General features: G+C 43.4%; 1 protein-coding gene across 3 annotated transcripts; it reads right to left on the bottom strand.

The window, feature by feature from the left end:
- Positions 1 to 226: 226 nt before the first annotated feature.
- On the bottom strand, positions 227 to 24,773 carry GTF2H3 (general transcription factor IIH subunit 3). Of its 3 annotated transcripts, none has more exons than XM_058691444.1 (13): positions 24,678 to 24,773; positions 21,432 to 21,511; positions 14,561 to 14,667; positions 12,631 to 12,797; positions 10,375 to 10,437; positions 9,454 to 9,483; positions 9,278 to 9,306; positions 6,918 to 6,992; positions 5,821 to 5,874; positions 2,584 to 2,652; positions 2,052 to 2,187; positions 1,902 to 1,938; positions 227 to 1,815 (listed from the first exon to the last, which is right to left on the bottom strand). In XM_058691444.1, exons 1-13 carry the CDS (start codon positions 24,688 to 24,690, stop codon positions 1,746 to 1,748), a joined length of 930 nt encoding a protein of 309 aa, XP_058547427.1. In that variant the 5' UTR covers positions 24,691 to 24,773; the 3' UTR covers positions 227 to 1,745. The 3 variants fall into 3 exon arrangements, with proteins under 3 accessions (XP_058547427.1, XP_058547429.1, XP_058547428.1); XM_058691446.1 differs by having other exon boundaries at positions 24,607 to 24,712; XM_058691445.1 differs by lacking the exon at positions 2,584 to 2,652.
- Positions 24,774 to 24,822: the final 49 nt, after the last annotated feature.

Genomic DNA, 24,822 nt, shown 5'->3' with positions numbered 1-24,822 from the left:
CTCAAGCTCTTGTCTCTCCCTCTCTCTCTCTCTCTCTCTCTCTCTCTCTCAAAAATAAATAAACATTAAAAAATATTTTTTAACACATTAAAAAAAATAAGTAAAAGTTCTTCAGAGTTGAATAAAAACTTGACTGACATTTGACCAAATCCAGTTAAAGTACAAACTTTAAGATAAGTTGAATTAGCATGAAACAAACAATAAGAGAAAATGACTGAGGCAAATATGAAAATTTAAATTATTTTATTATAAAAATTTATATAAACCATAAAAACAACAGTTAAAAATAAAGCCTAAACAGAATTAAGCCAGTACACAAAACATTTCAAACAAAAACCTGATCAGCTTCTTTGAAATTATTCGTCTTTTAGGTATCTGATGACTCCTAGACCTAAAACAGCGATTTCCATTACTCTTAGGCTATGAAATATTAAATAGTATGTTTAAAAGACAAACAAGATTTTCAAACTTAAGGATTCACAAATACTTGCCAGGTGACCACCAAAATCTGTGTGTAATTAACAAAGTTATAAATCCAGAATACAAAATCTACCCGAAATCATCTAACCAAGTACCAAACTACCTAAACGAGACTCAGCTTCTGAGATGGCATAAAGAGAAAATTAAAATCTTCAGGTTTTTGTCAGTATACACCTGTTTGTTTTTGTCAATATACTTTTAAAAACAAATCAAACCAGCCACCATTCCTGAAAGCCCTTCTTACATTGTACTGGAATTTGAAAGGACTTCTAATAACTTCAAGTTCACATAAAAAAATAGGGGTTTTTTTCTCATTGAAATCACAAATAATTTTTCTTCTGAACCTTTAGCATTTGTCACTAGTAAACCCAAAGCTTCTAGAGAACAGTTCTCCAACATTATTGCTTTTTTTTCCCCCCCTCATTACAAAAGGAAAGAATTCTATCTGGGGGACAACACTGAACCGTAAAAAATCCATTCTCCCCAAGAGAGTCCCCCTCTGAACCCAGACACCGGCTTTCACAAATCAGCTCTCACACAACTATCTCTGAAGAAAGAGTTGCCGCCAGAGTCCTGCACCCACTCTCCTCACTCACTCAAGATCGGACTTTGCACTTATTCGCACTTATTCGGTGACAAACTGTTACTATTTGGATGACTGTGTCCAGACACGGAATGATGTCAGAGAAAAGAAAACATATCTGTATCTGCAGCTAATCTGAATTTCGACAATCGGGAGTTTATTTACATGACCACTGTAAAAGTCAGCTGCGGAATCAAGGAAGATGGTCTATGTTGAATAATGCCATCACCGCACGGTTGCTTTCTCCAAAACTGCACTCAAATGTCACGGGTCGTGCATTCACAGTAAGAACCTAGTCACAGGTAACAGAGTCCAAAGCCTGTGATCAGTCAGGACGGGCTGACTGACAAATGAGCACCTCATTTAAAAAAAAAAAAAAAAAAAAAAAAAAAAAAAGTCACTAACTGATTTGTGCTTTCTTCTCTTCTCCCTTTGTGGCCAAAAACCAGTCAGAAATGATTTGGGGTACATTGCATAGAATGACTCCCTCAAAAAAAGCAGTCTCCCAAAAGCACAGGACGAGGATAATGGTTTAGAAATCTTTCCTGTAAGAAATGTCAGTAAAAATTATCCTACACATGCTGTATTTTTTCGGGGCCTTCCCAACACAGACTCTGCCATACAATTTCTATTCATAGGCTCGAAAAGATGGGCAGAGTGTGGGGGCGGGTGGATCTTACGATCATGCTGATGCTTTCAGTTTCTTTTTCTTGGCCTTCAGCACCGGAGGCAGCGAAATCTTAAAGGCTGTCCTGAAATGACACAGAGGACCACACTCTTCAGTGCTCTAGACTTTTCCAGTGTGAGCCAGCCACACAGCCTGCCGGGGGATACTTACTCGCAGGTGGTGCAGATAGGACTGAAATTGCAGAATACTGTAAATTGAACAAACAAAATAAACAGGATGTTGGAAAAAACCACAGTTATTTTCTGACCATGCCCCACCCCCGCACAACACACAAAAGGACAACCCTGTGCTTGAACTTACTTGACAAGCACACAGAACAGACATAGCCAATTTCAATAAGATTTCGATGACAGAAGCAAGCAGCCCGGTAGTCCACGTGAATCGGGGGTGGGAGGATTAACTGAGATCTTTGATCTTGATCGGGAAGAAAAACCCACTGGGGGGGAAAAAAAGGCAAGGAAGATAATTTTATTTAGAACATGGGGGAAAAGTAACCAGAAGTCAGGATATAAATATCAAATATTAGCCAGTGAACACTAAGGAGAATAAATTAGGATCTTCCTTAAAAGTCTATCAAGAAATGCATTTTTATCCATCTCCCAGCGACCCAGCACATCCACACGCAGGCACCGTTCTGCGAACAGTCCTACAACCTTCTGCACACAGCCGCCTCCAGAGACCACCTGAAGTGCGTGCACCCTTGTAGGTTCCAAACCCCCGGGGCCACCATTTGCTCCTTCTTCTTCCAATTACTGGCCTCAGCCACCTTGCTCCCATTCATTCCCCCGGAAACGGGGCCTGTCCCTCGGACTCCAGGTGTCAGGCTCCTTACCAGTAAATACTGCAGGAGGGAGGGCATCTGAGGCACCTTCAAGTACAGTCCCCCTGTGATGTCACAGGCCTGCAAGACATACAAAGGGCTCTCTGCCGAACTGGCACGTGCTTAAGCTTTTCTAGAGGGATGGAATTGTCACCAGGTCAGGTCTCCAAAGGAGGATATGACTGAGCAAATCAAAAGGGAATGTTCTCCCAGGGTGAGGGAGGACCACAGGCTTCCCGCTACCTCTCCAGGTGTCCAGCTATCTTATCCCCCGCCCAGGCGCCCCACTCTTTCGCCCTTTGAAGACCTCAGTGTAGCACAGTATATGCCCTTTCTCCTGTGTTGGCTACTGATAAAATCTTTATTCCTGCCATGTTTACTCGTTTTCATTATATTTTTTAGCAACAGCTTTGAGATACTTCATAGGCCATAAAATTCAGCCTTTTAAAGTGTGTAATTCACTACTTTTTACTGTATTCAGCGTTACGCAACTGTCACCACTATCTAGATCCGGAACATTTCCTCACTCCGAAAAGAAACCCCAAACCTGTTAGCAGTCACTCCCACCCCCTTCCTCTAGTCCTGGGCTACCACTAGTCCACTCTCTAGCTCTATGGATCTGCCTATTGTGGACACTTCGGATCAACGGACTTAGGCAACATGGGTCCTTTCCTCAGCATCGTGTTTTCAAGGTTCATCCGCGTTGTGGCACGTTATCAGCACTTCATTCCTTTCCATGACCAAATGCTATTCTATTGTATGGTTATACCACAATTTGCTTAACCCCATTCATCTGTTGACGGACGCTTGGGTTCAAACGGGGGAAGACAGAAGAGTCAACCAGGTAAGTAAACGCAGAAATAACGTCACAAGTTATCGTTTCTACGAAGAAAAATGAAGCTGGGTAAGGGGACGGGGAGTGACACTAGACAGTCAGGGAAGGCTTCTCTGAGGAGGTGACTCAAATGAGGAAAAGCCTCAGAGGCAGAGGAAACAGCAAGTGCAGACGGCCTCAGGCTGCAGCGGGCCCGTGGTTTGAAAGCAACAGCAAGGAGCCCGGTGTGGCTGGAGCGAAGTGGGAGACGCTACGCGGACAAAAAGATACCCGGAAACCGTATCGCGTAGGGAGTACAGATGGCCACGGAAAGACTCTGGGTTTTAGTCCATCCCGCTGGGATGCCACGGGAGGGTTTTGAGCAGGTGGGTGACAAGATCTGATTTGAAAGCTTCGTTCTGACCGCTGTGCTGAGAACCCACTTGGGTGGGCGTCAGCAAGGAAACAGAGGCCAGTCAACAGATCTTACCAGCTTCCGCTTGAGTGGTAGTAGTGAAGCGGAAGACACACGGTGGGATTCAGAGACTATTTCAAAGATCAAACCGACAAGATTTGCAAGGGTAGGAAAGGAGAAGAAGAGAAGAAACAAGTTAGAGTCAGAATTTTGGCCTGAGGCGCTGACGGTCTGAGCTGCCAGTTGCTGAGATGGGGATGCCCCTGGGAGGCAGCATGAAAACCTCAAGTTCCGATTTTGACATGTGAAACCTGACATGCTGCTGGCGGTCCAGGGGGAGATGCGCATATACAGCTGAATACTCAAGTCTGGAACCCACAGAGCCTGTGTCTGACCCACGCATATAAATGTGAGGGCCAGGGAGGCAGAGCTGGGATTTTTTTCCTTTTATTTATTTTTTTTAATGTTTATTTATTTTTGAGAGGGAGAGAGAAGGAGGGAGGGAGGGAGAGGGAGAGGGAGAGGGAGAGGGAGAGGGAGAGAGAGAGAGAGAGAGAGAGAGAGAGGAGAGAGAGAGAGAGAGAGAGAGAGAGAGAGGAGAGAAACAGAGCGTGAGCAGAGGAGGGGTAGAGAGAGAGGGGGAGACACACAATCCGAAACAGGCTCCAGGCCCTGAGCTGTCAGCACAGAGCCCGACGCGGGACTCGAACCCACAAACCTCCAGATCGTGACCTGAGCTGAAGTCGGACATTTAACTGACTGAGCCCCCCAGGCGTCCCGCAGAGCTGGTATCTAAATTCATGGCACAGGCAAGATCTTCTAGGAGTTAGCAGACGCTGTGTAGGCTGAAATGTGCAGTTAAAACACGTACTCAACCTTTTTGGTTTTTTAATTCTGAGATATAACCATACGCACAAGACTATACATACGTAACATGGAAGTATGGTTTTGATACAACGAACACCATGTACCTACCGCCAAGTTTAAGAAATAAGATCGTTCCAGAACCTCTGACTCTAGTGTACTTTCCAACTGTATCTCCTACTCCGCATCCTCAGTAGTAACCTAAACTCCGCGTTTTCCAGTTTTGTGCTTTTAACTGATCTTTTAGGAAATAATATTTCTTGTGGTCAAAAAACATTTATCTGAAGTTCAGCAGTATCTTTAGTCTTCTTCCCCCCCTTTTTGATTTAATTAAACCTCTTTTCCACACGTTTGATTAAAAAGCAACATCCAACAGTGCCATCCAACAGAAATACAATGTGGGCAATAATGTGAAATTTAACATTTTCTAGCCGCATAAAAGAGGGGGAAAAAACAGATAAAATTAATTTTAATAATTTTATTTAACTCAGTATATTCAGAGTATTATCGTTTTAACATGTAATCAATACAGAAATCTTTACATTCTGTTCTTCACACTACATCTTTGAAATTCACTGTGTATCTTGCACTTAACGGCCCATCTCGATTCAGACCAGACTCATTTCAAGAGCTCAACAGCCATGTAACTATCACGTAGGACAGCACAGATGTGGAGTTATGATCCAGTCTTTATAAAATGCTCTACTTGGTGATCATTCTTCCACCTATACCTTGTGTAGAGAGAGATCTGTCACGCTGTTCGCCTAAGATTAACAACGGTAATTTGAAGGCGACAGGATTTGAAGGGATTTTTTTTTCCCCTTTAAAAAATACTTTCCTGTGTCGTTGGACTTCATTTCAATGTGTGAGTCACTTTCACAGAACCAATCAAAGTCACTGTGTGGAGCATAAATAAACATTTTAAAGGAACCAGAGAGCCGTTCACCTGAAACTGCTGTGACACCGCGTGTCAACTATACTTCAGTAAGAAAAATAAACTAAAACAAGGACCAGGAGATGCGAGTGCTCCAAGCTGCAGCAGCACACAGGCTAACCCTACAACCGGGTGCAGGCCGGTGAGAAGCATTCACAAGAAATCAAGAGAGCACACCATGCTCCCTGGACCACCACCACCACGCTTTCCTTGAACACGTACCTGTTGGAGGAGTCCTGAATCCGAGTCTAAAACACAGGCATCGATCAAAATATTCTGAAACGAACATTCCGGAAACATTATAAGAGGAATAAGAATGACTAGCTTACATCGGGTAACTACTGTGTGCTACACTCCTCTCAAAATGCCTTATGTGATCCACAGGATAACTCTACAAGGTAGATACTGCGCATCTGCAGCTGAAGCACCCAGGCCTTGGCCAGGCTGCGGTCCCAGAGCCGGTAGAAGGCGGTGCTGTCACCCGCCCCCTCCAGTCTGCCTGTCCCCAAAGCCCACGGTCTTTCACTACAGCATGCGGCTGCTCCAACATGGAGAATATTAGGCATGGACATGGGAGCATGTGGGGCTTAAAACTGAAGTTTTAAGAAAGTTTTTTTTAACATGTCAAAGAAGAAAATGTCTTAGTGATAATTCATTTGAATTAGTGAAAATTCACTCAAACATTTGCAAGCTAAAAATATCAAATCTTTCTAAGACCTCCCCAGGCAAACAGATAGAGAAACTGAGGCAAGGTATGGTGTGAATTGCAAAGTAGGGATTCTTAGCCTGAGGCCCAAAGATGGGTCCAAGGATGGGCTAGACAAGGGTTCCACGAATTCCATGAAACTAAATGCAAAACTGGGTTTCAGAGTACCTTTTTCTGGGGACCCCTCGGACTCTCATGGGCTCCGGGACCCAAAACAAAGAAACGACTAGTACAAAATATGAATTCCAGATTCCTAATCCACTGATGAGGCCAGTTAGTCAGACTACCTTTCTATGTAGGCCATTCAAAAAATAAAATTAATTCCTTCATAAGGAAACAAATATTCTTTAAAAAGAATGCTCTCCCTAGCGGGGGGAGGGGGAAAGAGAGAGAGAAAGGCAGGCAAACTAAGAAACAGACTCTTAACTACAGAGAACTAATGGTTACGGGGGGGAGGGGGGGAGGAGCGAGGGGGGGGGGGAACAGGTGATGAGCACAGGGTGTCATGTGAGTGCCGAATCCCTAGACTGTACCCCCGACACTAGTATTACACTGTATGGTAACTAACTGGAATTTAAATAAAAATTGCAAAGAAAAAGTACTCCCAATTCACCTGCTTCTGTGCTGCGAAAATGACATTCATGAAGTTCATGTACTGCAGTGCGCTGTCTTCCGCAGCCTTAATCACCTGGAAATCACATCCACGTGAATACCTTGCGGGCACAGCCGAGTTCTCACCCGCACGTCAACACAATGTACTGCAGACACAACCAGTGCAGCTGGCTGAATTAGAATTCATCTGCCTCGTTACCATTATTACATACTATCTATAGCATAAAGATGACTGCAGCAATTTCCCCCAGACCCTACCGCTCAAGAGAGGATCCTTGTTAATAGTTTCTAGAGAGCACCTGTTGGGGCACATATATACACTCACACCCAAAATACACACACACACACACACACACACACACACACACACCCCAGGATGATCACCTAGTGTTCAGGAAACTGCTCTTTTTTTAAAAAACAAACTCTATACCCAATGTGGGGCTCAAACCCACGACCCCAAGATCAAGAGTTACGTGCTCGGGGCCCCTGGGTGGCTCAGTCGGTTAAGTGTCCAACTTCGGCTCGGGTCATGATCTCACAGCTCGTGGGTGCGAGCCCCGCGTCGGGCTCTGCGCTGACAGCTCGGAGCCTGGAGCCTGCTTCCGATTCTGTGTCTCCCTCTCTCTCTCTGACCCTCGCCTGCTCACATTCTGTCTCTCTCTCTCAAAAATAAATAAACGTTTAAAAAAAAAAAAAGAGTCACATGCTGTACCATGCAGGCACCCCCTGCAATCTGCATTTTGATTCCACAGTACCTGGGGAGGAAATCTTGTATCAATGAATTTGGATGTACATCCTCCTTCGTGCTGACTTCATAGATTTCTGCTCTCTAACCAATCATCTACAGAGGACACTGAAGCAGTTTCCAATCCTGAGTTTTAAACAGTGCTCTCATGAGCACCCACATACACGCTTTACGTGACCCCAACTAGCTCCTAAAGTAATCAGGGAGATTGCTAAAGTATATGCACATTAAATCTTGACGTCTTACTGGACGTTTACACTTCTGCACTTACTAGGAAGGCTGCACGACTTCTCAAGCGCTAACTGTCCATCCACATTCCTTCTTCTGCAGATTGTTCATATCGTCTACCCGTTTCTTTACAGTAAATCTTAACTTTTAAAACTTAGTTTAGAGCCCTTTTTCATTTTTAGAACCATGACATTAATCCTCTCTTAGGCAGCTATGCTGAAAATACTTTTCCTAATAGTTTTCCTTTCCTTCTTGTTTTGGGGGCTTATTTTTTTTGAGGTCTTCAGGTTTTCTTTAAAGTTTCACATCATGCTCAGCAAGGTCCTTCCCTATCCAAGATGCATATAAACAGGTATTTTCTTCCAGTGCTTTTATGACTTGAATTTTTACAGTGAAATGTTTGATTTACTAGATTTATTTGATTTGATTTACTAGATTTAGATGTGGGCATGAGATCTAGGTGGGTTTTCCCCCAAATGGTCAACCAATTGGCCCATTACCTTCAACTGAATAATTCATTTTCTTGCCACAAACTTAAGGGCTTCCTTTCCACAAGTCAAAGAACCCCACTGACCTGGTTTTTCTCTGGATTCTAGTCTTTTCCATTTACCCTGTGTCTACTCCTGTGCCAGAATCACAGTGTTACTACAGGTTTGCCATGTGCTTTAATGCCTGACAGGGCAAGTTCCTGCTTATTATTCTCTTTCAGAAAGCATTTGTCTATTCTCATTGATTTATTTTTCCAGATAAACTGTTGAATTTTCCTTTTTTTTTTTAAGATTTTATTTTTAAGTAATCTCTACATTCAATGTGGGGCTCAAACTGACAAGCCAAGATCAAGAGTCACACACTCTACCAACTGAGCCAGCCAGGGACCCCTTACTCTTGAATTTAATTCCCCCCACTCTGCCATGAAAAATAAAAAAAACCTCATTAATATTCTGAGAATGCATTAAATGTATAGTTTAACTTTGGAAAAATTGACATCCAAGAGTAAAATTTGGCTCTCCATTCAATTCTCTCATGTCTCTCAGAGTTCTAGTTTTTCATCATAATCAGTATTACACATTGTTGATTTATTCTGGATATTCAATATTTATTATAAATGGGTCTTGGGGCACCTGGCTGGCTCAGTTGGTTAAATGTCTGTCTAGCTCTTGATTTCGGCTCAGGTCATGATCTCACAGTCATGTGCAGGGCTCAGCACAAATAGCGTGGAGCCTGCTTGGGATTCTCTCTCTTCCTCTTTCTCTGCCCCCCCTTTGCTCTCTCTCTCAAAATAAGAAAACTAAAAAAATAAATACATAAATGGGTCTTACTTCCCGTTATGCTTTCTAATGGGCTGCCATTGGTATATAAACACAGTACTGATTTTTTCTTAATCTTACCAAAATCCTCGATTTCATTTCTTGATTATCTATAAAAAGATAAAAACAGATTACAATTTAACTGAATCTTATTAAACGTATTATAAGGTTTTCCAACCAATTTTTTTAAACAGTCCACCAAAATTATAGCAGTAAGATAAGGATTACAGGCCTCACAAAAAACCATAGACTCCTACCTTTAACCTCCTTGTTCATTCTATGAATATCTTATTTTTTTAGCATTAAGGAATTTTAAAATATTATTTGATTTAATAGATATTTATAGTAAACAGGAAAATAACCTCAAATTTTAAATCAATCCAGCATCCACTTAGCTGAAAAAAGAAATGCTCCACTTCCCACGATAAACACACAAGAGGGATTGGGGGTTTCCAATTACCAACTGCAATTAACTGGGCTTTGTAACCTGACCAAAACATGATCTTTGTCCCAGAATATTAAAATTACCAGGATATGATCCTTCTGTGATTGTCCACCACATCCTACATGTGAATATACTGGGACCACCAGTAAGTCAATAAGCCAGATAAGGTAAGGAATGTGAAAACCACACACAGATGAGAGGCACCCCCAAAGCCCAGGACACAGGAATCTCTCAGTACTCTCCCAAACAAAGAAATCAAATTACACAAGACTAGGAGAACATCACACAAACACAGACAACATCAAAACGCTCAGGAAGGTGTTCACTCTACGCTAAGTTCAAATAACCTGTGGGCCTGTGGAAAAACCCACTCACGAATTAAGCCTCAGGATCAGTAAATGGCTCCTATAATCAAACACACTGTTACTAATTTGCAGAAGGCAGAAGAAACAAACACACCCACCCCAGGCTGCGAGATACAAGCACCCCCAAGAATCTGCTGGGAGCAGGACATACTAGAGAAAATAAGAGTTTTCTTTTTTTTACATTTCAAGTTTTTACAGCTTATTTTAAAAATGTTCTAAAGCCAAGATAAACTATTTTTTGATTACCCACCACTTTAGAATACTCAAGCCTTTCACTAATATGGACACCCAAGGTTCTCAAAATTATCACAAGAAAGGTATGTTTCATGCACAAGACACCTTCTGAACGACTAAAACACCAAGGATACAGCAAAGAGCTTTGGCGAGGGATCCCGCCAGCAGAGTTTCCGTATGTTGACCCTTTATGTCACCTGCAAATAATAATAAAGTTAAAAAGTCAATTACTGGGCATTTTCTTGGACTAAAATAATTTTCAAACCAAAGCATTCATCCTGAATAAAACCAGACAACATGTCCGAATCAGGCTTAAAAACACAGAGAGAGATCTGTTCTCAGTATTGCTTAAATAAGCAATTTTTAACATTTTCTCAATTTAAAATATTCTGAGGGGGTACAAAGTCTCAGTTTGGGATAAGTTCTGGGAATGGACAGTGGTGATGTTTGTACACCATGTAAATGTACTTAATGTCACCGCACCGTACATTTTTAAATGGCTAAAGAGTAAATTTTATGTTATGTGTATTCTACCACAATAAAAAATAAATAGGAAACACCCTGGGGTTATCTGGAAAGGTTCAGGTTTGTTATGACCTAAAAGGTACGAAAGGTCATGTACAGCACCTGATCTGAGTCTCTCTCTCCTCCGTCCCATCACCCCTCTGCCTCCCGCCCTTGGAGAGCTGCCTGGCTTGTGGATAGCGGGTCGAGCAAGCCCTCTAGCTGTGGCAAGCAGGGACGATGCTGGCAACTTATTTGATGCCTTGAGTGAAGAGTTAAGCAGCTCAAGAGGGTGGAGATCCCAGACGGACATCTGGCCTGCAGCTGGTCCTGGAGCACTGATACCCCTGCCCGTGGGTGAGGTCAGACCAGGAATCCTGTCTTGAACACCATACTGAAAAGTTGAGACTTTACCCTGGAGGCCAGTGGTTCTTGAAGTGTGATTCTGGAACCAGGTATAGGAGCATCACCCAGGAACTTAACAGACACACAAATTCTTGGGACCACCCTCCACCCACAGAATCACAAACTGCAGGGTGGGACCCAGCATTTTGTTTTAACAAGCCCCCAGGAGACTTTTACCAGCTTTACTGGGGTATAACTGACAGATCATAAAATTCACTCCTTTTAAGAAAACAATTCAGTGGTTTTTAGTAAATTTAGAGAGTTGTACACAATTACCACAACCCAATTTCAGAACCTTTCCTTTTACCCCAAAAGATCCCTTGGGCCGGTCCCAATCGCATGGTGCTGCCCCGGCCCCAGGAAACCACGAACCTACTTCCTGTCTCTAAAGAGTTCCCTTTCCCTTCCAGGTGATTCTGACACGGGCTACGGTTTAAAAAACACAGCCTACGGGCAATAGGGAACCAGTAACAGCCTTTAAGCCAGGAAACAGCAGCTCTGATTTTCAGAAAGATAACTATGAGTGGAAAGACCTGAATGGGGACAGACAGAAGTCAGTGAACAGAAGCCACTACAATGATCCAGAGGAGCAGTGCTCCACCTGAGCAACTGTGCCCTATAGGGGATATTTGGCAAAGTCTGAGACATTTAGTTATCACAACTGGGGGATGTTATGGCATCTAATGGGTCTAGGCCAGGGATGCTGCTAAATATCCTCCAAAGCACAGGGCAGTTCCCACAACAGAGAATTATCCAGCCCAAAATGCCAACGGTGCTGGGGTTGAGCCAGATGACAGAGAATTGGGAGGCAGATTTTGGAGGTACTTCTAAGGCTAAACTAATGGGATATCATGGCTGACTAGATGGTGAATGTGAGCAGCAAAGAGTCAAAAATGAACGCTTTGAATTTGGAAACGTAGGTGGAGGGGTGTGGCAGAAACTGGGGGTGGAAATGGCGGTGTGACTGGGAGGGAAAGATAATGAACCCAGTCTGGGGTGTGTCAGCCAGACTGTGGACCCCTCTGTGGAGACATTTGCTGGAAGAAAGGCTACATTAAAGATCAAGACTGGGAAGTGTTCACATAGAAATGATAATTAAAGGTAAGAGCGGATGAAAACATACAGAGGAAGAAAAAAGAAGAATATAATGTGCAGAATTAAAAAACCCATTTTTTTATGGGACAAGATGAAGGAAAAGTCAGAGATGGAAGAATGGTCCTAAAAAGAGGAGAAACAGGACAAAAGGATATCCTTAGACGCTGAGTGTGTTTCAAGAAGTAGAGGCTGGCGGACAGTGGGAGAGGCTGGCGAGGTCAGGCAACCGGGGCTCAGGCTTGGATGAAAATGATTTTACAAAAGAAAAGAGAGAGAACGCAAGTAAACACTCCCAGGAACCCCAAGTCTCTCGACTGCGAGCCTCAAGGACCTCCACATTCAACTGCCGATTGTACGAAAATACGATGGGCGAAGAAATCCATTACTCTTGGTCATGAGATCCTTAATTTCTTCAGCAATGATGTCATTCGCTGCTGTGAACAACTCGTATTTGCCGTCTTTGCTCCCTGAGGGGCTGAATTCAGGAGGAGGGTTGCCGGGGTCTCCAAAGAAGTCTCCAAGTCTGCCATTCTTCCCAGGATATAAGAATCGACTGAAACGGGGAGGGGGGGTGGGTACACGAGTTACACCAGGACTCTGTCCTCACTAAACACCCAGATGAAATTCAGCACAGAAAACAAACAAAAACCACGCCAATTCTGCCTCGCAAGATTCTATAATAATTGGCAAACGCGAGTCTACCACCGGACAGTGTTTCAATGATCCCCGTTTTCTCAAAAGTGAGAGGAAATAAAGCCGGCCCGAGTCTCTCGACATGCTTCGAGGTGGTTCTCATCCTACTTTCTCAGATGCCAATCGGGAGGAGAGTCATACCAAATTCTATCTTAGGGCTGGTTTATTATTTGAGGGGTATTCACCTACCCCCTGTAATACAAATCTGGTCCAAGGGCCCCTGAAAAGATCCTCCCAGTGCTTCATGATTTTTATAGTAATCCTGTAAAACACAGCTTTGATTTTTCTAACAACTGACCACTGTGCCTTTTATAGTTTTTCTTTTGATATCTTAACCAAATCAGTGAGGTCTTTTACATTCAATTTTGAGAAAACTGCATGGTGATCATGGGAGCGAGGGCACTTACTTGGTGGCTCACGGGCTCTTTCGACACAGCCGAGAGAGCAGCCCCGAGAAACGAGGACGGAGGACCACCCACCTCATATGAAACAGGCTGGTACACGAGAGTCACTTCTCCCACAATGTGACTGACATGTAGTTAAGACACACAAGAACTGTGTCTTGCCCGGAGAATCAGATTCGATGGTCAGTGTATGCGCGCAAAGTAAATATGGTCAAAATTAACAGTGAAAATATGTACCGTGTACACGGTCATGTCTGCAGGGAAGCTCCACACCTACACACCCATCCCGACGTGACTCACGTGCAGCCAGGTTCTACACTCGTGTTAGAAAAGGTCACTGTTGGGGCGCCTGGACGGCTCAGTTAGTTGAGTATCTGACTTTGGCTCAGGTCATGATCTCATAGTTTGTGGGTTCGAGCCCCACATCGGGCTCAGTGCCGACCGCTCGGAGCCCGGAGCCTGCTTCGGATTCGGTGTCTCCCCCTCTCTCTGCCCCTCCCCTACCTGTGCCCTCCCTCTCTCAAAATTAAATAAATAAACATTAAAAAAGATAGATAGAAAGAGACAGAAAAGAAAAGAAAAGGAAACAAGAGAAAGGAAAGGAAAGGAAAGGAAAGGAAAGGAAAGGAAAGGAAAGGAAAGGAAAGGAAAGGAAAGAAAAGAAAAGAAAAGAAAAGAAAAGAAAAGAAAAGAAAAGAAAAGAAAAGAAAAGAAAAGAAAAGTTAACTGTTTCTTCTGCTGAGCACCAGATGGGACAGTTGGCCTCGGTTAAAAGCCTACATAACAAGAAAAACCCTCATCTGTAAACACCAGAATCACACCCGGAGCAGTAAAATATTACACTCTGAAAAGTATGAGGAGTCAAGACTGGCTGAGAGGAAGTGGAATCACACCTGCCCTCTGGAGCAGACCCACAAGGACAACAGGATAGGAGCTACCTGCCCCACTTGATAATCCTCCCTGTTCTTTGCCTACAGAGTATGGCTGACTCCATGTAAGTTACCTGTGCACATGATGCAACTCTATCAGATGTCAGCTAATGAGGTTTCCGACATTCATTCCTTTCAAAGGTGCACGTACTGATTCTTGACGCTGTCAGTATTTTTCAACACTATAGAAAAATATTTTTTTTGCACTACAGGAAAGGAACAGTACATGCCGACTGGCATCAAAATCTCACAAGTGTGAAGCACTGAACAGGTACTCACGACAGTCATACCTTTCTTGAATGTGACTTGCTATCACGGCAAGTTTGTTGGAACGATTCATGAATAAATGAGAATTTCCCAGCACCATCACAGCATCTATGCATTTTGATAAAGTAAACTGTTGAAAAATAGAAACCATAAGAAAAGATAAAGCAGCTACCCAAATAACTAGGTTAGGTCTTGAAATGATAAAGACTTCATTTAAATTTTAGACAATTATTCACTGCTGAAAACTCGCTCAGGAACCCCCTCCTCCAAAGCCATAAACCAAAACACTTGAAAATTAGTTCTCTAATTTTATTTATCTGAAATGATTTCTACATCAGTGCGTTATTCCACAAATATTTTCTGTACGACATTTAAGGAAAGCAAACATGTTACACATTCTATGATAAAATTACTAGAAAACTACCACCACGCAGAACAGATGATTAATATACATACCGATTAAATTGGTGATTTGTAAAAGTTTTCCATTCATTCAGTCACTAAGTATGCTAAGCACCTGTGATATGCCAGAAAAAGATCCCTTCTTTCATCGAGCTTACATTTTCTTAAGCACTAATATTACTAAAACATGTAGGTGCATATATTTATAATCCTGGAATAAAGCATGTTTCTCTTAAAGGAAAAAATACTTCAGGCAGCAAATAAAACACTGATAAATTCCACTTTATTTTAAAAAAGTACAACAAACCTATTAAAATTTCTATATGGCAAAAAAAAGTGACTATAAACAAAAGTGAAAGGCAAATTACAAACTGGAAAAAAAAACTGCAATATATGACAAGCAAAAGGTGAACTTTCTAATATAAAGAGTATCCACAAATCATTAAAAAAAATAATACCCAGAGAGGAAAATGTGCAATGCCCCAAGAAAGAATGGGCCATCAAATATACTAAAAGCAAACTGAGATAACTTTTATGGTACATCCTATGGGCAAAAGATAAGACAAGGAAAGAGAGAAGTGCCAGGGTGACTCAGTCAGTCAAGCGTCTGCCTCTTGATTTCAGCCCTGGTCGTGATCTCACCTTTTGTGAGATCAAGTCCTGCGTTGAGCTCCGTGCTGACAGCACAGAGTATGCTTGGGATTTCCTCTCTCTCTCTCTCTCTCTCTCTCTCTCTCTCTGCCAAGCCCCCGTCTCTCAAAAATAAATAAATAAACTTAAGAAAGAAGAGGGGGGAACCTGGGTGGCTCAGTTGGTTAAGCATCCAACTCTTCGTTTCGGCTAAGGTCATGATCTCACAGTTTGTGAGTTTGAGCCCCGTGTCTGGCTCCACGCTGACAGTGCAGAGTCTGCTTGGGATTCTCTCTCTCCCTCTCTCTGCCCCTCCCCTGCTTGTGCTCTCTCTCTCTCTCTCAAAATAAATAAGCTTAAAAATTTAAAAACAAAACAAAACAAAAACAAGGCAAGAGAACATCTTATTTGGGTACAAAAAAAAAAGGAATTCTCATATACCACTGATGAGAGTTCAAAATAAAAGTTTTTTGAGGCGTAATAGGGTAATATGCAGTCATGTGCTGGTCTATACGATGGAAAACTATTCAACAACAATAAAAAGGAATGCATTACTGTAACAACTTGGACAGATCTCAAAATAATTATGCTGAGTAAAGAAACGAGACCAAAAGAAATCCCACTACATATTGTTTGATTCCATTTATATAAAAATCCAGAAAATGCAAACTAATCTATAATGACAAAACAGATGACTGGTTGCCCAGGGGCAAAGACCAGCAGAGAGAAGTAGGCAGGATAAAGGAACATGATGAAACTTCTTGGGGGGGGTCACAGATTTATATGTTCATTATTTTGATTGTGATGATAATTTCATGAATGTATACATATACAAAAACATATCAAACTGAACACTTTAAATATATGCTATCCATTGCATGTCAGTTATATCTCAATACAGCTGATTTTAACTTTGATTTTTCTTTTTATTTACTTTTTTAAAGTATGCTCTACGCCCAATGTGGGGCTTGAACTCAAGACCCCAAGATCACAAGTTGCATGCTCTACCAACTAAGCCAGCCAGATGCCCCTGGATAAAGCTGACTTTAAAAAAGACACCATTAAGAAAATGAAGAGACAGGTCACAAAGTCATAGATCCGGAGAAAATATTTGTGAATCATATACTTGGAAAAAGACTTATATCCAGAATATGTGAAGAATTCTTACAATTCAGTAATAAGAAAACAAACAGCCCAATTTTAAAATTGGGCGTAATAACTGAATATGCATTTCAACTAAAAAAATATGACGGGGCGCCAGGGTGGCTCAGTCTGTCAATTATCTGACTCTTGATCTCGGCTCAGGTCATGATCTCATGGTATGTGAGATCGAGCCCCATGTCAGGCTCTGCACCGACACCACGGAGCCTGCTTGGGATTCTCTATCTGCCCCTCTCTCGGCCCTTCCCCCACTCACAGTCTCTCTTTCTCTCTCAAAATAAATAAATAAACTTTAAAAAAAAAAGAAAATATGACGCCTAATAAGCATATACTATATACACAACACACATACATTATATCTGAATATATAACAGTCATGAAGGAAATGCAAATTAAAACCCCAATGAGATACCACTACTTACTTACTAGAATGATTATTTAAAAAAAGACATGTGTTGGCAAGGATGTGAAGAAACTACAACTCTTACACACCTCTCAAAGGAATCGAAAACGGCATACCCACTCCACTCTTTAAGTCTGGCAGCATCTTAAAAAGTTAAAACTAAACTTACCACATGACCCAGCAACTCAACTCATAGGCATCTAGCTACTCAAGAGAAATGCAAACATACGTCCACACAAAGACTTGTTTGAGAATTATTTGAGCATTATTCCAAACAATCAAAAAGTGGAAACAATCCAAACGTTCATGAACAGATGAACAAGAGGTATAGCCACACAATAAAATACTATTCAGTAATAAAAAGGAACCAGCAATACGTACTACGACATGGATGAACCTCAAAAATATTACATTAAGTGGAAAACAAAATCAAAACAGTGCATATAACCAAAACTCACCCAATAGGAAAAACATCATTCAAAACTTTAATAACCATTAAAAATTTAATTCATAGTTTAAAACCTCCCCCAAAAGCAAACTCCAGGCCCAGATGATTTCATTGGCATTTCAAGAATGGACACCTGGCGTGCCTGGGTGGCTCAGTCAGTTAAGCGTCTGACTTTGGCTCAGGTCATGATCCCTCTCTTCCCGAGTCTGAGCCTGCATCAGGCTCTGTGCTGACAGCTCAGAGCCTGGAGCCTGTTTCAGATTCTATGTCTCCCTCTCTCTCTCTGCCCCTCCCCTGCTTGCACTCTGTCTCTCTTGCTCTCAAAAATAAACATTTTTGGGGGCGCCTGGGTGGCTCAGTCGGTTGAACGTCCGGCTTCGGCTCAGGTCATGATCTCGCGGTTCGTAGGTTCGAGCCCCTCATCGGGCTCTGTGCTGACAGCTCAGAGCCTGGAGCCTGTTTCAGATTCTGTGTCTCCCTCTCTCTGACCCTCCCCTGCTCATGCTCTGTCTCTCTCTGTCAAAAATAAATAAACATTAAAAAAAAATTTTTAATAAATAAAAATAAACATTAAAAAATATTTTTTAATTAAAATAAATAAATTAATTAATTAAAAATTGATACCAAATTCAAAATAATCTGTTCCAGAAAACAGAAAAGAAGACTTCCCAATTCATCTTTCGAAGCCAATATCACCCTTGTGTCAAAACCAGCCAAAGGTGGGGCGCCTGGGTGGCTCAGTCGGTTGAGCGTCTGACTTTGGCTCAGGTCATGATCTTGTGGTTCATGGGCTCGAGCCCCACGTCGGGCTCTGTGCTGACACCTTGGAGCCTGGAGCCTGCTTCGATTCTCTGTCTCTCTGTCTCTGTCTCTGTCTCTCTCTCTGCACTCCCCACCCCCCGTCAAAAATAATATAAACATTAATTTCTTTTAATTTATATGGAAATGCAAAGGAACTAGAATAGTTAAAAAAAATAATTTTGAAAAAGAAGAAGAAAGCGGGAGGAACCAGCCAGCTGGAGCCCAAGACTTACTATCCAGCTATCGTAATCAACACTCTGTGGTACCGGTGGAGGGAGAGACAGAGAGCGCAAAGGAACAGAAAGAGCACCCAGAAATAAACCCACACCCAAGTCACCCAATAAACCCATCACCCAAGTGATTTCTGACGAGGCTGCAAAAGCCATTCAGTGGGGAAAAGGTAATCTTTTCAAATCTGGCGCCGCAGCAACTGGATTACACAGAGGCAAAAAAATGAAAGCTCAACTTAAATTTCACAGCTTGTTCAAAAAAAATAATTCAAAGTGGATTGTGGATTTATTTGGTCGTTTTCTCTAGGATTTCATTTTTAAGTAATCTCTACCCCCCCAACATGAGGCTCAAACTCTCGACCCGGAGATCATGAGCTGCACGCTCTGTGGACTGAGCCGGCCCTCCTGGATTATGCATTTACACGTAGAACGTTTCACAGAAAACGCTGCAGAAAATCTTTAAGACCTAGAGCAAGGCTGATAATTCTTATAGCACCACAAGCACAAGCTGTATTTTTTAAACATCGAGAAACCGGACTTGATCAAAACTGAAAATTTTCTGCTCCGTGAGAGGCCACCAGAAGAGGATAAAAAGACAAGCTAAAGCTTGGGAGAAAATACTTGCCAACAAGATATCTGACAAAGGGCTTATATCTAGGACATGTTTTTCAAATCTCGAAATTCAATAGTTAAAAATAACCCTAACACCCCAATGAGAAAATGGACAAATGACATGAAAAGACACGTGAGAAGGCCGATCTGTGTGGCAAATAAGCGTACGAGAAGATGCGCAGCATGTCTAGCTATTAAGGAAATGCGATTAAGACCACGATAAGGTGGCATTCCACGCTCATTACAACGGCTAATATAAAAAACAGCGACCACATCAAACGCCGGTGAGGAGAGGGACAAACGGGATCCCTCACGCTTGCTGGTGGGAGCGTACAGCCATTCTAGAAAACAGTACAGCAGTTTCTCATCCAACCAAACGTGCGATCACCATGCAGCTGCGATCCTGGACATTCATCCCACAGAAATGAAAACTGACATCCACCCAAAAACCTCCATTCAAATTTTCAGAGCAGCTTTTTATGTAGTAACCAAAACCTGAAGAAAACCACCCGAATGTCAAAGCTTTACCAGGTGAGTGACGAAACGAGCTGTGGCATATCAGTCCGCGGAACACCGCTCAGCAATAAAAAGGGCAAACTTTGATACATGGAACAACCTGGATGGATCAAGGGCATTCTGTTTTGTTTTTAAATGTTTAATTTTATTTTTGAGAGAAAGAGCACGCATGCGTGGAGCGTGGGGTAGGGCAGAGACGGGGGGGAGGGGGGCAGATAAAGGATCCAAAGTGGGCTCTGCGCTGTCAGCAGGGTTCAAACTCATGAACTCCAAGATCGAGACCTGAGCCGACATCAGGCGCTTATCCGACTGAGCCAGCCAGGCACCCCAAGAGCATTCAGCTGAGTGAAAAAAGCCAACCTCAAAGGCTACACACTTTATGACCTATTTACGTAACAGAACTATAGCACTGGAGAACAGATTAGATCAGCATTTATTAGGGTTTAGGGACCAGGGACTGTCTCAAGTGTAGCAACTATATTATTATTACTATTTTTTTTTTAATTTGAGAGAGAGAGAGAGAATGCATGACTGGGGGAGATGGGTGGAGGGGGAGAGAAAGAGAGAGAGACAGAGAGAGAGAGACAGAGAGAGAGAGAAAGAGAGAGAGAGAGAGAGAGAGAGAGAGAGAGAGAGAGGGAGAGAGAGAATCTCAAGCAGGCTCCACTCCCAGTGTGGAGCCCAACACGGGCTCCATCCCATGACCCTGGGATCATGACCTGAACCGAAAGCAAGAGTTGGACACTCAACCAACTGAACGACCCAGATGCCCCGGGTGTAGCAACTATAAAAGGAACACAAGTGACGGGGCACCCGGACGGCTCAGTGGGTTAAGCATCCTACTTCAGATCAGGTCATGATATCATATCACAGTTCACAAGTTCGAGCCCCACATCAGGCTCTATGCTAACAGCTCAGAGTCTGGAACCTGCTTCCGATTCTGTGTCTCCCTCTCTCTCTGCCTCTCCCCGGCTCACACTCTGTCTCTCTCTTTCAAAAATAAACATTCAAAAAAAGTAAAAATAAAAAAAAAAGGAGCACTGTGATGAAACAGCTCTCGTCCTGACTGTGGTGGTAGTTCCACAAATCTATCCATGTGACAGGGACAGCATAGCACCGCACGTACACACGCATGGATGGGAATCTGTTGTGATCCGAATAAGGTCTGAAGAGCGTACTGGTGTCAGTTTCCTGGCTTCACTCCTGTACTTGAGACACGGGAGGTGTTACCACTGGAGGAAGCCGGAGCAAGTGTGCACGGGGCCTCTCTGCACCATTTTCTTAACAATTTCTTAGGAGTCCGTAATTATTTCCAAATAAAATACTTCAAAATAGATTTTTTTTTAAAGGCCTACATACTGCATGGAATACGCGAAATGTCCAAAAAAGGCAACATAGAGACAGATAGCAGATCACTGGCTGCCTGCAACTAGGGGGTAGAAGCATTGACTGTGAACAGGCATGAGGGAACTTTTTGGGGGTGATAGAAACAGCCTAAAATGAAAGTGTGGTGGTGGTTACACTATTGTATTGTGATTCTTACTAAAAAAGCATCGAATTGTACATTAGAATGGATGAATTTTATGGTATGTAAAGGACTTTACTATAGCTGATTTTTTTTTTTTAAAAGCAATATAAACACACACTCAATTAAACCAGAATTATCCAAAGGCCTCCTCAAGCAATCTTACCTGAGATTCCTTTAATCCTTGTTTCCCCCACCAAATTGGGTTGGTATCAACTATGATAACCAGAAGATTCAATTCATCTTCTGAAAATATTAACAAAAAATAAAAACGTTAGCCTCACGGAAGCAGAGCAAAGCTAACATTCCCAATTTGTAAATTAAACCCACACCAGGCACCACCACTTGCCTTGACATGTGTATCAACCTACAATCATGAAATTAACAAAAGGCCATTTTCTTTTAATAATCTAAAGCTCTGTGGGCCCTTAGCAGGCTCTTGCCTGCTCTCTGCACCCCTACATCTTTGATGCACTAGAACGGAAGCTCCGTGAGGGGGGGGGGACTCTTCCTCCTCTGCTTGTAGCACAACTGCCTAACATGTGGTAGACGCCCAATAAATACCTAAGAAACGAAGCCCAAATATTCATTTTAAATGCCTGGTCAAGCACAGAACGCACCGATTAACCAGTTAATATGCAATAGTGGTAGAATTTCAGGCACGGAGGGGTTGAAGGGAGACACTGGACTCAGTTTGGCCTCAAGTCTATCAAATATACTAGCAGCAAGGCCAACTGTGACTTGGAACCAAAATTTTTTTTTAACTAGGCTCCACGCCCAGGGCAGAGCCCAACACTGGGCTTGAACTCACAACACGGAGATCAAGACCTGATCTGAGATCAAGGGTCAGACACTTAACCCACTGAGCCACCCAGGCACCACAGGAACCAATTTTTAAAAGGTGAAAACCAAAGAGGGAAAAGCAATTGCTATGTAAAGATTTTACTGGGAATAGGCTACTCTCCAGAGTTAGGCACAACTAGACAGGCTAACAACACCATGAATTCATTCAACAAACACTGACACTAAATACCAGTGTCAGGTGCTGGGGATACTGGGTTCAAGCCCTCAAGGAGTCTAAATTCTAACCGAGGTGAGAGACACACAAACCCGTAAGTCCTTGCCGTTATGAAAAACCCAGGATGCTCATTTAATAGCAAAAAGCAGTAACGCCTTTCCTGCCCCCCATACCTTCTTCCTGCAGTTCCACCTCCTGTATCCGGATAATCCTCACTCCTTCGGAGAGTTCTGCTCACATATCCAAATCCTATTTACCCTTCAAAGCCCTAAGCCAGTGCTACCTCTTTCCTCCAAGAACCCTCCTCAGGTCTTCCAACAGGTCCCGTCTCCCCCAGCTGAGGACAGGAGTCCTCTGCATCAGCCACTGGCACATGTAATACTAGAATCGCATTCTGTGCTGACAACATACTGAGGGAAATATCATCAATTATAACACGTACCCTCTCTCTCTTTTTTAAATGTTTACTTACATATTTTTTAGGGGGAGGGAGGGGCAGAGAGAGGGAGACAAAGAATCCCAAGCAGGCTCCAAGCGGTCGGCACAGAGCCCGATGGGGGACTCGAATATACGAAGCGTGAGATCATGACCAGAGCCGCGCGATCAGGAGTCGGGCGCTTAACCAACTGAGCCACCCAGGTGCACCTCTTTTTTTTTTTTTTCTTTTAACATTTAACAGTTGCTAAAAGCAGGACGGTATCTTATAACATTTCTCTTAGTGGTATCCTAAATAAAAACGCATCTCATCATCGGTAGCGTCTTAGAGGACCTGAAGTATGGCATTCCTGCTCTGCAAATGAAAGTAACTGGCGCGAAGTCACATGGCCCGCTGGCAAGTAGCAAAACACCCTGCTAGGAAGACAGGTCTGCTGGACTCTAAAGGCTAGCTTTTCAATGCCTCACTGGCCGCTTTGACCCTCTTTTAACGACACTCAGAACTCACTGCCTCATTTTACAGCTAGTTGTGTTTCTGATCTCTGTTGCCAGCTCTGCTAAATCTAGCCCGCCAGACCGGACTCCTTACAGAATGAGGATTTTTGCTAACCCTAGGGTGAAATAACACATGCAAACCACACGCACAAAGACGCCTAGCACAGAAGCAGCACTTAGTAACTGTCTTTCACAGGACTTCCTGTAAAAGACACGCCTCCACCCGTAAGCCCACACTCCTTTGGCCTCATTCCCCATGAGGCCCCATCCCACAATTCTCAAGGTCACTCCTTGCCACCACCCGAAGCCTGAGACGAAGACAAAGTGCTGCCTTTCAGGAGAGACGGGTATCCATACACCCGGCACTGCCCTGTGATTTTTCCTTCTTTGGGCCACGCCAGGCCTGCCTCTCTCACAGCCCTGGGGTATCTTAAAAAAAGATAAAGGAAGCATGGGCAGTTGTTACAGCCTCTGAAATGATCTATTTCCACTCTTGCTGCCACGGTCCCTTCTCCACACAGCAGTCAAAGTGACCTTTTAAAATTATAAATCAGGGACGCCCGGGGGGCTCAGTCGGTTAAGCGTCCGACTTCGGCTTAGGTCACGATCGCACGGTTCCTGAGTTCGAGCCCCATGTCGGGCTCTGTGCGGACAGCTCAGGGCCTGGAACCTGCTTCGGATTCTGTGTGTGTGTGTCTCTCTCTCTCTCTGCTCCTCCCCCACTCATGCTCTGTCTCTCTCTCAAAAATAAATATTTTTTAAAGGTTTTTGAATTATAAATCAGATGGTACCAACTCTTTGCTTGAGACCCTACAATGGCTTCACATTACACTTAAAAACAAAGCTCAACCTCTTTACCTTGGCCCACAAGGGCCATGCATCTGCCTAGCTCTCTGATCTCATCCTTTTAGCTCATTTCGCTTCCACCACGCTGGTCTCTTTTTTTTCTTAAGACATTAGGCTCTACAACTGGTAGTTTAACGTATGGATGAAAGTCTCTCCTTTCTATCCCTCAAGTTCCCCATTTCCATCTCACTGTAACGCAGTGGCTCAACTTGCCACGGCGCCTTCGCATAGTCATTCAAGACTCCGTTTCAGTACCGGAGCTCTTATCTGAAGTAGATGCGCCTCGACCATCCAGTATATCGTCTTCACACCTCTTGTCACCCTTCGAAGCTATTCTTATTTACTTGCCTACTGTCTGCCTCGCCCGCTAGACTGTACCCTCCCCGAGGGGCCTTGTCTGTCATGTTCTCAGCCGTATTGCGCAGCGCATGAAATAACGCCTGGCACACAGGACGCCGTTCAGAAATATTTACTGAATAAATGAATTCTTTTGCTACTCCCCTAAAGACCAAACACGTTGCACCCGGCCCCCGACATAATGCTCCACCTGGGTGGTCCTGGCCAGGCCGAGCCCGCCCAGTCCCGGGGTCGGGGGGTCCCTCCCAGCACGGCCCTCACCGTCTGACACCATGGCAGCCAGGATCCCCCCACGCCCCGGCAGCAAGCAGTCAAGTATTCCTCCCGGCTCCTGGGCACCCCGACTTCCGGCGCCGCCGCGTGACGCAAAGGCGGCTCCGCCCAGGCCTCGCGCCGTACCCACGGC

This window comes from Neofelis nebulosa, chromosome 11 (assembly GCF_028018385.1).
Source record: "Neofelis nebulosa isolate mNeoNeb1 chromosome 11, mNeoNeb1.pri, whole genome shotgun sequence".
Taxonomy (NCBI): Eukaryota; Metazoa; Chordata; class Mammalia; order Carnivora; family Felidae; genus Neofelis; species Neofelis nebulosa.
Note: the sequence above shows the minus strand (reverse complement) of the source record. Positions and strands in the feature narration are given on the sequence as shown.